Raw genomic sequence first — 16,606 nt, 5'->3', positions numbered from 1 at the left:
ACATCCAAAGCGCAAGATAGGTTATCAAGTGCCTTGCTACTCTGAATTTGTAGTGTTTAGTATGTAGTTTATAGTTAAAAGCAATAAATTATAAATATTTTAAAAAGACCTGCTTTCAAACCGGGATCTTTAACCCAAATTCTCATAAGCACATTGTTTTGTTTAATTGGCTGCCTCAGACAGGTTCCTGGCTGCATTCAATCGACCATGTACTTACCCACTCCAGTTGGTATAACACATTAATACTGGTTTTATCCACAGTAACATTTTGCTTTGAAAACTGAACATAAGATACAGGATACTTATCATTTCAGAACAGTTTTTAGGCTGACACCCTGAGAAGACTTTTGCTATTTTCTAAAATGTTCTATCAACATTAATTTTAGATATAAAACATTTATACATTACAAAATGTCTTGTGAGAGGATGGAACATAACAAACCACACGACCTATTCTACAGCAGCGACTATAAAATACAAGCAAATCTCTATTAGTCTAACTTAAAAGAGACTGATTTTGGACTACCAGGGTATCTAACCTGTGAGGAAACTTGAGAACGAAGTCAGTTAGCTGCATGCACTTGAACGGCATAGCCTGTCTTCTGACACCACTGCAGGGACCATCGACTAACGCCTGGAGAAGAGAAGGATAAAATTGATTATTAGATTCTCAACATTATACCAGACAATCCTTGCCCTCACTCCAACAGGGAAAATACTAAATGATTCTAAGACAGCCTACAGGAAATCTGGAACCACTTCAATTTCTAACTAAGGATAGCCGAATGGCATCTGTTTCCCCCCTTTCTTTTATCTCCCTCTAACCTTATCTGATCTCCATTGCTACAAAAGACAATCATCTCCTTGAAGTCCTCATCACTTCCCTTGCCACCCCTCCTCATAAAACCCCAGTGGCACAAACCAGAACACCAACATGAATGTTACCAAAAAAGAAACCACAAAAAACCCATTCAACCAAGAATGTGGTCTGATACAAGAATTCTTATGGTTCTATTTTTGAGTCTTAAATTTGTAGAACAGGTTTGGAAAAAGAAATACTGCCCTGAGCTAGTGGGACAAGGCAATGAAGAAGCTAGTGAAAGGGAAGTAAACCATGTACATGGTTTTCCACAAGTTTACCTATACTAAAACTACCATGCTAAAGGAAGCGTATACATATCCTCAATGCCATAAAGTATACCTAGACAAGACAAGTAACTACTACTATGAAAGAGATCAATATCAGCTAAACTGTATAGAACTGAGTCAATACCTGGGTCATCACAAGCCTACCCCTACAAGCTAAAACACATCTAACAAAAAAAAGTATAAAATAAACAATTGATACAAGAAGAACAGGGAGAAGATGCAGTTTCTTCTCTAATCTTGAAGAACTCCAAACTTACCCTGTTCTGATCGATAACATCCACAATTGCTACCAGTTTGCCTGCGTGTGGCCCAAAGGAAATATAGGCCACTCGGCCAATCTCCACATAGCGTTTGAACACCTTAATGGGATAGAACATAATTTTTTCAAGTCTCATATCACAAGCCACATATCAGAATTATATCACCTCTGACCACACTAGTGTTGAGAAAAGCTGAATTTCCTGAAATGGATGGCCTGAACTCCCAAAAGCAACAGGTTTAGGGAAATGTATATATCTAGCATATTTTAATCCTGCTAAAGAGGTCAGAGAAGCTTCCCCCTTTTAATTATCACAATAACCCTTTGAAGGAGGTTAAGCTAAATGTGACTGGCCCAAGGTCCCCCAATGAGCTTCATGGCAGAAAGGGAATCTGAACCTAGATCTCACAGATTGTAGCCAAGCACTCTAGCTATTATTACACTACAATGGCTCATGCAGGCACAGAGACGAAAACATATACACTGCCATATGTTCTTGGTAACAAGGGCAAAGACCTGCTGATGTATCCAAGTGATCCAATGTAACAATAGGAAAGAGGTCCTTTGTCATCAGATGCACACGTGAAGTGTGCATTTCTTCAGTGACTCACACAGCCCCTGGCGTAACATTAAGCAAAGTTGTACCCTCTTAAACCCCCTAAAGTCAGTGGGCTTATGGACTATAACTCAGGTCTGCACCTTCTTCACCTGGGGAGATCAGCTCCCCAGCACAGTCAGGATGAGAGGATGACATGGGGACGGGGGGGGCAGCCTGGCCATCTACCTCTCCCCCAATACGATCTTTTCCACCACAGCGTGTTACAACGCAGCAGTGCTATTTCTACCAACAACCCTTGTGCAGCATGCCTGCAGGTCCTTCGTACGCGATCACTGGGGAACCTTGGCCCACTTGCACTCAGGCTAACCTACTTCACAGAGTTAGGAATGCTAAAAGGAGCTGATCTGAGCTTCTTGGAGCATGTAAAACCTTAAGAATGCACAGGAGGGGCCCGAATCTGCGAATGGGGGGGGGGGCGCACGAGTTGCCCAAAGGCCTTCAGCATTTAGATGCTGTTTCCGTGTTACGGGTGTTTAAATCCGACTCTTCTTGTTTCAAAGGCCCACGCTGAGCTGGGAGCGGCAGCGCGAAGTCTGGGCGAGAGCGGCAAGCGAGGGTCAGCCAAAGGGTCGCCAACATCCCCGAGTGACATCCCCGAGTGACACCGACCGGGCCCTGCCGCACAGGTTTCACCACCTCAGGCGGAACCAAACGGCTCCCTCACGTGCTGCTCCGGAGGCGGCCCATACTCTCCTCTCCCTCCTCCTGCTCGCCGCCGCATTCAACGCCCCGCACCCTCATTTTACGGAGAACCCTTTCCCCTTCCTCCTCCCGCTCCGAAAACCGTGTGTGTGTGGTGGTGGTGGGGGGGAGAAGCTCCGCCAAGTAGGCCTCGGCCACGCTCGCACTCACCATGATGGCCACCCCGCGAGCCGACCGGAAAAAAGAGAGAAAGAGTAGTTTCCGGTTGTGTTGCCCATATCACGTCCCGGCGCGTAGTGCGCAGGCGTAGAGGCGGCGCCTAGCCGGATCCGAAGAGGGAAGCCCGCAAAGTCTGGAAGCACCTAGCGAGTACGCATGCGTACGCAGCATAGTGGGGGTGAGGGTGAAGCCTGCTTCTTTTTCCCGGTCTGCGTGGGAGTCAGGGGTGATTGGGCGCATGCGTGTCTGTGGAAATTAAGTGGAGAATTACGGCTCTGGCCAGGTGGTGGAGCTGTGGCGCCCAACGGATGGGCATCGGTCTAGCAGGCAGGCGGCGGTCTCAGCAGATGTTACGGGTCATCAGTGTTCCCTCTAAGCTGAGTTAGTGTGAGCTAGCTCACCGGTCTTTTAGCCTCCAGCTCACACCTTTTTGTCTTAGCTCAGGAAGGAGGGCTCCGGAGCAAAGACATTTATGCAGTAGCCAAATCGCTCGCTCACAACTTTAATGCCAGTAGCTCACACAACATAGAATTTTTGCACACAAGACTCCACAGCTTAGAGGGAGCATTGCTGGTCATCATCAGTAAAATTCGGCGGCAGCTGCCACGGTCGCGGGTGGGCGACTCGTTCCCTCGCCTCCCTGAGCTCAGGGGCTTGAGGCAGACCGCGTAGCGGGGCGGCGCACGGCCCGCGCGTCTTGCCGGCAGTGGAGAGGAGAGGGCAGCAGCCAGGGGGAAGCAGCTCTGGCTCCTGGCCTCCCGTCCCGCTCAGAGGCGAACCCGGGAGCGGAGCGAGCGCCAAGCTCTGGTGGTGGAGGCCAGCAAGGAGCTGAGCTGTGCTGCGGCCCTGAGCAGGCGAATGGGGTGGTGGGAGTGGTGGGATGCGGCTTGCGGCTCGGGGGGCTGCCGCATCGGAGGCCGCGACCCTCCCTCCCTCCCTCCACCACCACCCGTAACCTGCCAGCCCGACTGCACGGGCCGCCGTGTTTCCCAGGTGGGACCCGTGCGGCTGCAGGCCGGGTGGGGAGGTGGTGGGCCTGGGAGGCGTCCAGCCGGCAAAGCGTCCATCCCTGCCCGCGGCTTCCCGGCTAATGAGGTCGGGACGCCAGTCTGTGGGTGGGAGGGAGGCAAGGCGGCCAGGGGATTGGCCCCTCTCCTGATCGACAGATCAGGGGCCCAAAGCCTGGGGAGGCGTGTGGAAGAGTTCACACCAAAACTCAAATATATATAAGGAGAGGAGAGATGAGCAATCATGGATTCTCTATTGGCAATTATGTACTCCATTATCCTCTATGGGCAAGCGTCCTCTCCATTATGCCTTATGGGCAGGCATGGATTCTCTATTGGCATTATGGATTCTCTATTGGCAATTATGTACTCCATTATTCCCTCTGGGCAAGCGTCCTCTCCATTATTCCCTATGGGCAATCATGCATTCTCTATTGGCATTCATGTATTCCCTATGGGCAATCGCTGTCCACTCATGTATTCCCTATGGGCAATCGCTGTCCTTAGTTTTAGTCCCAATTCCGGAGCATCAGGCCGCTGAGGGCTACGCAAGCTTCACCGCGGGAGGGGATGGCGAGGAGGCTCTGCCGAGCAGGTTCATGAAGGGGCGGTTCTTCAAGGCAGCCTAGCTCATTTATTGTGGCATATCAGTAGGGTAAGGACCTCACTTTTTATATGCAGAAAAGAATGAACATTGCACCCTCTTGCAGAATGATTAATTTACTGGGAGGTACACTCTTGTGAGCTGCGGTGGCTCAAGTGGTTAAGACGCTGAACTGCAGGCTGTGGAAGGTCAGCAGTTCGAGACCCGAGTGTGCCGCATGATGGAGTGAGCTCCCATCTCTAGTTCCAGCTCCTGCCAACCTAGCAGTTCGAAAGCAAGAAATCGCAAGTAGATAAATAGGTACCACTTTGGTGGGAAGGTAACAGCGTTCCGTGCGCCTTGGTGGTTAGTCATGCTGGCCACATGACCACGGAAACGTCTTCGGACAGCGCTGGCTCTTCGGCTTTGAAACGGAGATGAGCACCGCAACCCTAGAGTCGGACTCGACTGGCTTTCGAGCAAGGGAACCTTCACCTTTACCCTCTTGTGACAGATGCATTGTATTCCATAGGCAGAGATAGGTATAAATAATTCATTTACTTCATTTATTCTCCCCCTGTAGGACCCAAAACGGCCTACCTCATTCTCCCCTCTTTCGTTTTATTCTCACAACAACCCTGGTGAAGGCGACCAACACACATTGATCATGTGTGACAGGTTAAAGTTCAGCCAACAATTGACAGAGTGGGGATTTGAACCTTAGTCTCTCAGATATTAGTCCAAGACTCTAACCACTGGACCACACTGGCTCTCAAAAAAGTAAAACAGTTATTGAGAAAAATGCTTGGAACACCTAAAAAAGAGATACATGAATCAGTGGTATTGAAAGGCATTTGGCATGGTCAATTAGGAAGGCACTGTTGTATATTTTACTGGCTGCTTTTGATATTGTTTTTAGTTCCTTTGAGGGTTTTAAAAATATTATTATTTGGATTGTTTTGCTTGTTTCCTGCCCTGGGTCCCAACCAGCTGAGGGAAGGGTTGGCTTCAAAACCTTCCAAATCAAAGCAATACCATAAAAACCATCAATTCATAAATTACCAATATAAAAACAAAACAAGCCATTAAAAAGAGCACCCAAAAGCCACCGAGCACCCTAAGAAATATCTGTAAAACAGACCTCATTGAGTCCAGTGTGCTTAGAAGGGTGGAATTCAGGGTAGCACTATTGTACTCAATACTGATGCTCTGGAATAGGTCACCCCATTGCAACTAACTCACTACAAAAACTAATTGTTCCTGTTTGCAGGTACACTATTCAGATTCGTCCTATTTTGCCCATTCATCAGCTGCCTGGTGAGAATGGTCAGTTTACACTTATATCTTTTCCTCTGTTCTCTGTAATGTACACTTATTAGCGCTCTTCTTCTTCTTCTCTTCTACACTTATCTGCGAAAGATGGTGCTTTCTGGCCTCTCTTGGCAATAACTGCCTCCGTCCTTTTCTTCTGTTTGTAGCGTATGTGGATCTCTCTGCCTGCTTCATGGAGCTGACTCATAAAAGCTTTAGGCCACAATAAATGTGATAGTCTTTAAGTTACTACAGTATTCTCTATTATTTTGGACACTCCTCTGGAACTTTAGGCATAGATGTACTCTGATCTTCATAAATGCACCAGACACAGATCAGCGGGAAAAAACTTCTCCTATTCCTGTCTTTAAAGAGGGAAGACGCTCACCTCCTGACGCCTGCTCATTATGCAGCTAGTGAAGGGACCTCTGCTTTCAATGAAGCTGACCCCTCTATATCAGCTGAGAGGACTCTTACGGCAGGAAGCATGCTTTTTATTTTAGGTCAAAGAATTATTGGGCACATATTTTTTTAAGCAACCCTGTAATATGGGGTGCAGGAAGGTTGTTTTGCTTCATTATTTCTCATGTGCATATTACACTTTGGTTCTATATGATCCCCAGAGATTAAGTGTGCATGAGTGTTTGAAATCCAATGTGTGTGTTAATCCCCCAACCCCCATAGGAGCTGTTTGACCCCAAAATGGCTTCAGTCATGGAGGTCAGCTGTCTCACAAAATGATTCTAAAATAAAAGTTTTTGGAAGTTGTTGTTGTTGTTCAGTCGTACAGTCGAGTCTGACTCTTTGCGACCCCATGGACCACATCATGCCATGCCCTCCTGTCTTCCATCGTGCTCTGGAGTGTGCTTAATTTCACGTTCGTTGCCTCGATAACACTGTCTAACCATCTCATCCTTTGCTGTCCCCTTCTTCTTTGACCTTCAATCTTTCCTAGCATCAGGGTCTTCTCCAGTGAGTGCTCCCTTCTCATTTGGTGGCCAAAGTATTTGAGGTTCAGCTTCAGTATCTGGCCTTCCAGGGAGCAGTCAGGGTTAATTTCTTTTAGGATTGACTGATTTGATCTCCTTGCAGTCCAGGGGACTCTCAAGAGACTTCTCCAGCACCATAATTCAAAAGAATCTATTCTTTGGCGCTCAGCCTTCCTTATAGTCCAACTCTCGCAGCCATACATTACTACTGGGAATACCATTGCTTTGACTGTACAGACTTTTGTTGGCAGGGTGATGTCTCTACTTTTTATTATGCTGTCAAGGTTTGCCATCATTTTCCTCCCAAGGAGCAGGTGTCTTAATTTCATGGCTGCAGTTACCATCTGCAGTGATCTTGGATCCCAGGAATGTGAAGTCTGTCACTGCTTCCATGACTTCTCCTTCTATTTGCCAAGGAGTGATGGGGCCGGATGCCATGATCTTAGTTTTTTTGATGTTGAGTTTCAAGCCAGCCTTTACACTCTCCTCTTTTACTCTGAGCAAGAGGCTCTTCAGGTCTTCTTCACTTTCTGCCATTAGCATGGTATCGTCTGCATATCTGAGGTTGTTGATGTTTTCCCCAGCAATCTTAATTCCAGTTTCTGAATCATCCAGGCTGGATGTCTGAAGTAGTGGGTGTCTTTCAGTTGAGTTTGCAGACTGACTGATCAAGGTGGGTGCATTGCTCACACATGCTATAAACCTATTCTGTGGAGGTCAGAAAATTTATTTTCTTTGTGACCTCCATTTGGAGTCTGCAGTCAGGGTCAGAACAGAAACCTTCTCCTGGGATATCAAAATCTGAAACTCCATCTATTTCTTATGGTATTGTATTAATTAGATGTCTCTTCTTGTTGTCATTAATACACAATATTATGTTCATTTCTGGCTCGCTGTAATACCCTACTGCTTCATTTCGTTATTTGTTCTCTTCTGGTTTATTCTGCAGTTCCTGCGGCCACAATGTGCTGGACCACCCCTAGGTGACCAGAGACCTTGGAGTAAACCCCATTAACCTTAATGGGACCTACCAAATAGAATCATGCGGAGGATTGCAGTTTTGGATACAAGGGACTAGAAAACCAGGAATGAAACCAGTAAGCAGCACACAGGATTTCTGGTGACATGACAAAGTCTTCAGAGTTTATGTTTTCCCGGGCTCGCACTGACTTAGCCAAAATTAAAGAACAGCTATATAAATGCAATTCAGCATCAATAGCTATTTTCTCATTCTGATCCTCCTAAAGCCCATCACAGTAGAAATGGCTACATTGCCAAGCCTCCATAATTATCTCTTTCACTCACGCCCCTCCTGGCACGACCCATTAAGTCACCTGGAATAAGTACAATGACTCGGTTCTTACAGTCACCACAGTGGATTCAAATACCCACTTCACATGTGTTCAGAAGCAGTAGGTCCTTTCTTTACTAACCTGTCAGACTTCTTAAAGTCAGCATCAGAGGCTCTGCTGAGTGTGCCGGCATTCACTGGCCAAAAGGGACAGAACCTTTTTTGTGTAGGTGATTTGCTTGTGAGACTCTGTTCCCACTGCTATACACCTGCCAATTTCATTGTGTAGTTTTAGGCGGTAGGTCGTCTCGTACTCTTGTTTTTATGTCTATAAATGCAGCCAGTTTTGCTCTCTCTCTTTTAATGGCTTGGGTTTTATTGCTGCTAAATTATTTGATGCTACTTATATCTTGCTATTGCTGTTAAACTGAAATGTTTTAATATTTTCAACAGCTGCCTTTATCGTTTTAATGATGTTACTGCCACTAGAACATAAGAACATAAGAGACACCAATGTTGGATCAGGCCAAAGGCCCATCCAGTCCAACACTCTGTGTTACACAGTGGCCAGAAATACCAGGTGCCATCAGGAGGTCCACCAGTGGGGCCAGGACATTAGAAGCCCTCCCACTGTTGACCCCCCCCCCCAAGCACCAAGAAGACAGAGCATCACTTGCCCCAGAGCCCCTATCTATACCTTGTGGCTAATAGCCACTGATGGATAGTTTTATTGGGTTTTTTTATTGTGGTTTGTCACAATCAAGTCACAATAAATATGACAGGCTAAAGGATGCTAAGGGGCACCCCCTATCTACCTGAAAGCAAGGCCATTTCCACATGGGTTATCTGCCCCAGTTCAATTCAATGTTGTTGGGAAGTGGATCCCCCCCCCCGCTTTCCTACAGCATCATGGTGCATAGTTTTCACCAATATTTCTTTTAAACCTGCTTTGCTTTAAAGTTTGGGGAAAGATTGTATTAAAGCCTGGATAGCTGCTGTGTGGGTGGGAAAATGTGGATTTTTCTTCCCACACAGCAGCTATATGTCCCTGATCCTCTTTCTGCAGCAGCCACTTCTTCCCTCTGCCACCAGGGGGCGTTTGGCTTTTTTTTTTTAAACCTAATGGTAGAATATAGTTTTATCCATACACTGTTAGAACAATAGGCGTAATAGGTTCTCTGAAATCGAAGCTTTTCTTTCTTTTTCCCCAAAAAGTAAATTTATAGCCTTGGGGAGATATCTTCCCAACAGGGGCTGTGGGGGCAGTGGACTGAAGCCAAACCTGGTGGGTTTTGAGACTTAAAAAAAAAAAAAATAGACAGGAATTCACAGAACCTGTTACACCGATTGTTATAATGGTATACTGATATAACGATATTCTAGTGCTGATTTTTGTTTTAACTTGAAAAAGCCCCAGAGGCCCGGGGGTGGGCTGTGGTAGCCACTGCTGGGGAGCCAGGGTAGGGAAACTGCAGGGAACCCTGCCATGTCGAAGCCCTATTTCTGCTCGACCTTGATGCCTTCAATCTTCATGCAAGTTAATTTTGTATGGTAATTTTAAAAACTTAGTTAAGGGGGTCATCTTATATTCAGGGTTCTGTTCCTTTCAGGTAAGTATACCAGTTATCATTCAGTGATTTGAAAGGCATTCTAATTTTTTTTTGGGGGGGGGGGTTGTGTGTGTGTGTGTGTGCCTGGAAGTCATAGCTGACTTGTGGCGATCCCTACTGGGGCTTGGACTTTTCAGAGAGGTGGCTTGACTGCTGCCTGCCTCTGCATCCCGGCCCTGGTATTCCTTGGAGGCCTCCCATCCAAGTACTTGCCAGGGTCGGCCCTGCTTAGCTTCTGAGATCTGACCAGATCGGGCTTGCCTGGGCTAACCAGATCAGGGCGATTTGAAAGGCATCCTAAAGCAACAGGACAGAAGCTGCACATTCTAAACAAGTGAACACATATGGTATTATTATTATCATCGTATGGCAGTGTGTGTTGTATAGCCAGGAGATCCGAGGACTGTCTGGCAGCCGAAGTTCCAACTCTTTAGCATTATATGCTACTAAAGTGGCGAGCTGGACTTGTTGGTGGGCTGAGAGAACTCTGAGAGAACTTTGACTGGCCCAAGGTCACCCAGCTGGCTTCATGTGGAGGAGTGGGGAATCAAACCCAGTTCTCTGCATTAGAGTCCTGCCGCTCTTCACCACAACACCAAGCTGGCTCTCCAACACATATGAGAGGCTGCCTTATACTAAGTCAGACTATTGATCCATCAAGGTCGACACTGTCTTCTCCGGGGTCCCCAGCCATTTTGAGCTTGCGGGGACATTAGGAGTTCTGACACAGCTGTGGTGGGTGCACCCACCAAGTGGCTGCTGCAACAGCGGAGCCAGCCCCAAAACGATCGCTGCAGCTTGACGTTAGTCACACAACGAAGATCCTCGTGCTGTGGTGTCAGCTCCTGCCAATGCAACATTTTAAAAATATCTACACAGCCAGTCAAATCTCCAGGAGCCAATCAAAAGCTTCGCTGGGCAAGAGCCTGACCTTGCCCCACCCACTTCCTAAAACACTGGGCGGCGGGCACCAGTAAAGGTGTTGGTGGGCCCTGTTAGGGGACTCCTGGTCTACTCTGACTTGCAGCAGCTATTCAGGGTCTTAGGCAGAGGTCTTTTACATCACTTTCCGCCTTATCCTTTCCCCTGGAGATGCCGGCAATCAAACCTGGGACGTTATGCATGCCAAGCAGGTGCTCTACCCCTGAGCCCCCACCTACAGCACTCTATAACTCCTAGAGGTGAACAGTTGACTGATCCTCCTGCTTTCCTTCCAAGTGCCTTCTTTGTTGGATTTGTTTCCTAGCGAGTGAACAGATGCCTGCTCTTTCTCTTTGCAGAGGAACAAGCATCATTTCGGCTAGCTTCAGAGGGATCACAAAAGTTTTGGAAGATAACAGAGATGTATTTGGGTGTTTTGGTGCGCCCTCATATGTTGCTGTGCCGTCGTTTTCTTTCCTCCTCCATTCTCTTTTCTAAAACACCGCTTTTTAAAAACAACAACAACAACGTATTAAGTTCAGAGCTTCATCAGGAGCTTGTTTTATTCGGCAACAAATACATGTTCGACGTGGCAGGTATTCTTGTGCATGCGTGACACAACACACGAGTACACAAGGAAGATCAGACACAGTAACGCCACTGCTGTGAAGAAGAGAAGAAGTCCAGCAAACAGAGAGGGATTCACGGGCAACCAGACCCGCTCACTCTCAGCAGGTATCATGTTGGTGAGACTAAGCATGTAGCCCAGGGACCAGGCGATGCTGCTGTTCCCCACCTAAAATATAAAGAAGGGCACCACGTCAGAATCCATCACCAGGAACATTTACAGTTCTTCCAGCAGAGAAGAAAACTACTGATCTAAGTGTCATGCTTCCGCTCCTTAGCAGCACAGCCTTCTGGCTCTTCATAAGAGATGGGCAGCCTTGGTGCAGGGAAGGCAGCTTGGTTAGTAAGTTGGTGTTGGTGGAAAGTACCATCAAGTCACAACGACCAACTTAAGGCAACCCTGTAGAGTTTTCACTTGCCATTGCCTGCCTCTGCGTAGTGACCCCTTACCCTCCTCGATGGTCTTCTATCCAAGTACTAACCAGGCCTGACCCTGGTTGGCTTCCAAGACCTGACACGATTGGGCTAGCCTAGGCCATCCAGGTCGGGGTGGTTAGTGATCAGTCATTTTTGCCTCCACAGAAACTGTCTCAGAACGCGCCTTTTCTTTTCCTGGGGCTTGCTCTTTGAAAAGAACCACTCAAAACTCACAGCCAGGGTGGGATCGGTGTGGCGCACGACTCCTTTGAGCTCCTTTAAGCCCCTGGCAGTGCCAATTCCCACTCCCTGGGTGCACCTCCCTCAGAAAATGGGAGCTCATCCTCACAGGCTCCTGCAAAGTGGCAGGGCTCTCTGGGGGTGATTTCTTGTTGTGAGGGCACAAAGAAAAGCGGCTCCATTAAGACATACTAGTGGGCTGTCCTGGGGCCCTGGCAGCTGTCTGGATGTACTAACTCCTGATGCCAGTCGTGGGAGAGGCACTGTGGATTCCTCCCATGTGGTCAGAAGGTTCTTACATTATCTTCATACAATAAGAAGGCTGAACTGTAGTGGCTCTCCCTGTCTTAAAAATTATGTGAGAATGGGCACATTAACATTTTCACACCCAAATCAATGTCTCTGCGCTTACTGTTTTTAATTAACACGGGGGGAGGTTGAAAGCAAGGACAGTTTTGAGAACCAGCTACCCTAGATGACACTTCAGATTTCTTCATAGTCAGAGACAACCTAATGTTTTGGTTCCTCAGGCTAAAAATCCAGATGGCGTCCTCACCCACTCACTAGTTAGCATGAGGCACAATCCATCAAGAAGTTCTCTGGTGGACCTGACCAGGCCCAGATCTCAGAAGCTAAGCAGGGTCGACTCTGGCAAGTACTTGAATGGGAGACTTCCTTGAAATACCAGAGGCAGGAGGTGGGGCAGGCTTTATTCAGCCACCTCTCTGAATATCCTCCAGGCCCCCAGTTGGGGTCAGTCACCAGAGGTCGCCATGACTTCCAGTTGCACATTGTCAGTCATCCATGGTCGCCATGACTTCCAGGTGCACATACACACACACTCATACGCACACACAAACACATGAAAATATACAAAAAAAAAACCAAAACAAGAGAAGTGCTCTGGCAGACACCCCCCCAATGGAATGAATGGGAGCTGCAGAACATTTCCAGATCCACTGCTCGACGTTGCCTAATGTTTGGGCTACCTCTGTTCATGGTTGAGCCAGCCTAGAACCTGTTTGTTTCTGCCGCTGTAAGAGAACTGCTGTAGGAATGGTTCTAAATCTGACCTTATTCAAGACCTTCCTCCATATTTTTTTCGGAGGGGGAGTTTAAAACTTACTTCCTTCTGAAAGTGGATCTGAGGCCAAGTATCTTCATTAAATTTATACCCATGTACAAGCAAATAATAGATGTAGTTTGCTGAAAAGCAGTACGATCTGGCATATGTTTCCTCGAACTTGGGCAGCATAAAAGGAAGCTGAAAAACCAAAATGAACATTCATAACTAAGTCAGTCAATATACAACACCAGAGCATATTCCATACACTTTAAAAATCCTATTGGGTTCAATTAGGAAGCTAAGCGCTTAATTTTGGCTGATTGTGCCTAGGTCTATGAGCATGAAGTACATGAACATCAGATGCCTTTGGTTACGATTTTTTAAAACTAAACTGAAATTTTATGAAAAAGGTTAAGAAAAAATGCATGACATTAAATCTATGTATATGAATTTAGAGGACTGGTTTGGTATAGTTGTGAGTAGTATCTGTAGTTAATATCAAATGCAGGATACTGATACAGACCTGGACCCAGTTCTGTGCGCAGAAAGACCAGAGGCTTGAGTTGAAGTCATCCAGTGAAAACTGTCCAGATAAATTTAGAGCATTGACTGTATAATAGAATCCCGCAAAGGCCTATGAATAAAGCCAGATGAAAGATGCTTTACAATTATGGTTCAAATTGGGGGGAAAGCCAGGTGCGAAAATATTAATGTCTGCAAACTCACCACAAACTTCCCTTTCACTTTTGGCTGGTAGATTCCATTAAATGAACAATCCTCTCTGTCTTTGCAAACTGTCGAATCGAACAATGCAGACACAGCCTCCATGCAGAGAGGCGGATCCCCCATTCCCACGACTGTCACAGGATGGCTTGGATTGTAATTCTCTGGTCTTAGAAATTCTGTGCATCGGCTTCCATATAAGTGCTTCATTGTGAAAACGGTTTCATAATTCCGAGGATAACACGGATTCTCAATCCTGGATTTACTACCGGAATTCTGAAGGTTAACAAAAAATAAAACAGGATCAGCAGGATTTTTTTGGAATTATTCACCTTCCCACACTAAGCCTAGAAAGGAAAAAAGTACTTTCCTGCAATAGCCAGGTAGATAACCGGCTGTTTTGGCGTGGCTTAGACAGCTCTGATTTTGAACAGGGATCTAAGTACGTTTGTGATAATAATAAACAAGTGCACTCTACCTTCAGTTAGAGCCCAACAGAATTTGTTTGAGCGTACCTGTAGTGCTGACGCTAACATCTGTTTCTCTGCTTCATCTCGCCCATAACATTGGTAGCTGTGGGTGTATACGCTATAATCATAACCATATAGCTGAAAATTTAGTGTGCTGTTAGAATTCTCAGCAGTTCCTTCAGGGATGAATGATATTTGAGTGGAGGCCCCTCCTAAATCGAGGGCTCCTATCGTTTCTGCTCCATCAGGGCGGACCCAGGCGCTCCAAATGTTTTTCTAGAAATAAAGAGGGGAGAGTTGACATATCATATGCTGTGGGGTTGTGCTGTTCCCCCTCCAACTCTCTCTGCTCCGCTTTCTGAGCATCATGAAATATTAATGCGGGGACACTCTTCCCCAGATTGTCTGTGGGTGTCTTACAGACTAGAACATTCTTTCCAAGACGAAAATGCAACTTAAGAAGTACAGAGACATTATAGCAACAGAAGAGGGGGGAATAAATTGACTTGTATAGATTTCATCAAAGTGGTAGAATCCCCAGTGAGCCATGCAGTGTCTTTGCAGATGTGCCAAACAATGTCCACCACTGCAGTGAAGTAATGTTGGCCCCTATGGTCCAGCAGCAGCATACTGGCTCTAATGTGGATGACTCGGAGTTAAAACCCTGTATTAAATCATGAAGTCCACTGGGTGATTTTAGCCAAACCACCATCTCCTACCCAGCCTACCCACATCTACAATGAGCTTTTGTCCAGTAGCACCTTAAAGACTAACAAAATTTGTGGCAGAGTATGAGCTTTCGTGAATCACTCCTCAGTTCTTCAGAAGTCTGAAGAAGTGGGCAGTGACTCACAAAAACTCATACCCTGCCACAAATTTTGTTAGTCTTTAAGGCGCTACTGGGCTCTTGCTCTTTTCCACAGACTAACATGGCTACTCATCTTGATCTGTCTACACGTATAATGAGATATGTTTTATATCCTAAAAAGTGCTGCAGGAATTCTTAATAATAGCCACTTCCACACAGGGATTTTTCCCTGGGTGGAGCACAGCATGCCTCTGCTTTTGGGGGAGGACCCTTCCACATGACACTGTTATCTTTCTGAACAAGACACACAAGGCTCCTGGGGTTTCCCCCTTTAAGCCAGAGCAGAACGGAAGCCTCCTTTGCTCCAACTTGAAGGGGAAATGCAGGGTGACTGTGGATGTAGCATGCAACCAATCCAGGGAGGGGGTGGAGTTATCTCAGCCTTCAAAATGGTGGCGCTGACTTCAATTTTTCTGCCTCCCCTCCCCTCCCCTGGCCTTTTTTAGTTCCCCGCTGAGCCAGCTCTGCTCTGATGGGATTGAGAGGTGTTGTTGGGCTGGGGCTGGGGGGCAGCTAGATTCTTGTCTGGGTGCTTGTGCACTGACCAACACAGGGTCGGGGGGGGGGGTAGCAGCGCAGGAAAGGAACATATGGACAGTATTCCCACTCGCCTCCATTTTGCTTGCTGCTGCTTCAGCAATGGGGAAGCATTGGAAACAGCTCATAATTACATTTCAAAACCTGTTCCAGATTAGGCACCACAGTTTAAGTAACATATTAGGGACGTGGCAGGTGGTGGGATTGGAGAAAATTGTAACCGTCACAACACCCCTGCACAATGGGTAGGTGGGTGGATTCTGTGTAGTTATACGACTGTTACAGACATGGTTTTCCAGCTTGCGTTCTTTTGATATCGCTATGTAGAGGCACTGTGCAGAGATCTACAGGCACCCTTTTGCTCTATATGGAGAGGCAGTGATGGACTGCAGAATAGTGGCTGTCGAGTGACTGGAAACCTCTATCAACAGAAACAGTGGCTGCCCCAGCGTGCAAGATCCATCTGTACTTAAACGCAAACAAGAAGGTGTGCTATAATATGGGAGAAACTCCTTGCTTCTTTGGTCAGCCACACTGTATACTCTCTAATGGGGTCCCTGATACCACCACTACCATCTGCAGTGGAGACTGGCAAGGGACCACACGAATTAGACCATGGGAATGCACCCCCGTCAGAGCGTGTTCGTTGTTGTTAATGTGACTAGTCTATTCTGGAAAGGGAATTGCCTGTCATTTAGACTATCTGCGAAGTTAAAGGAGTTTACTTATAACCTAACCAGATGAACTGCACACACTCCTCAGTGTTTTTTTTATGTATGGCATCATTAACATAACCACTTTACAGGATTATTTTACATCTGCAATACACGAGATTGATTTGCAAGGTCAATCAGAAATCTTGTTAACAAAGGCCTGGTCTACACAGGCAGCAGAACGAGGGGTAGAATTTAAAGGTGGCGGAATGGACTGAACCACTTCAGACAGCAGGTGGGAGACCCCCCCACAAATTAAAAAAAAATTAGCACACTGGCGCTCTAGCCCCTCACATGCTGTGCTGGTTTGCGATTTCCAGAGAAATTAATGTATTAGAACTCTGA

At 46.5% G+C, this 16,606-nt stretch overlaps 2 protein-coding genes across 2 annotated transcripts in view; both read right to left on the bottom strand.

Moving 5' to 3' along the window:
- RPL14 (ribosomal protein L14) overlaps positions 1 to 2,948 on the bottom strand; it is an 8,449-nt gene extending 5,501 nt beyond the window's left edge. Inside the window, exons 1-3 of the mRNA XM_015412477.1 lie at positions 2,880 to 2,948; positions 1,407 to 1,508; positions 540 to 634 (exon numbers count right to left, since the gene is read on the bottom strand). Of these exons, the coding sequence (XP_015267963.1) occupies positions 540 to 634; positions 1,407 to 1,508; positions 2,880 to 2,882 (200 nt within the window). The 5' untranslated portion in view covers positions 2,883 to 2,948. The remainder of the gene's footprint in view (positions 1 to 539; positions 635 to 1,406; positions 1,509 to 2,879) is intronic.
- Positions 2,949 to 11,156: 8,208 nt separating this feature from the next.
- The window catches only part of ENTPD3 (ectonucleoside triphosphate diphosphohydrolase 3), a 34,518-nt gene continuing 29,068 nt past the window's right edge, over positions 11,157 to 16,606 (bottom strand). The window contains exons 7-11 of the mRNA XM_015412454.1: positions 14,189 to 14,419; positions 13,677 to 13,949; positions 13,474 to 13,584; positions 13,011 to 13,148; positions 11,157 to 11,396 (exon numbers count right to left, since the gene is read on the bottom strand). Of these exons, the coding sequence (XP_015267940.1) occupies positions 11,163 to 11,396; positions 13,011 to 13,148; positions 13,474 to 13,584; positions 13,677 to 13,949; positions 14,189 to 14,419 (987 nt within the window). The 3' untranslated portion in view covers positions 11,157 to 11,162. The remainder of the gene's footprint in view (positions 11,397 to 13,010; positions 13,149 to 13,473; positions 13,585 to 13,676; positions 13,950 to 14,188; positions 14,420 to 16,606) is intronic.

This window comes from Gekko japonicus, unplaced genomic scaffold (genome assembly GCF_001447785.1).
Source record: "Gekko japonicus isolate JY-2015 unplaced genomic scaffold, Gekko_japonicus_V1.1 scaffold785, whole genome shotgun sequence".
NCBI lineage: Eukaryota > Metazoa > Chordata > Lepidosauria > Squamata > Gekkonidae > Gekko > Gekko japonicus.
The sequence above is the reverse complement of the archived record's forward strand: the minus strand, read 5'-3'. Positions and strand labels throughout refer to the sequence as shown.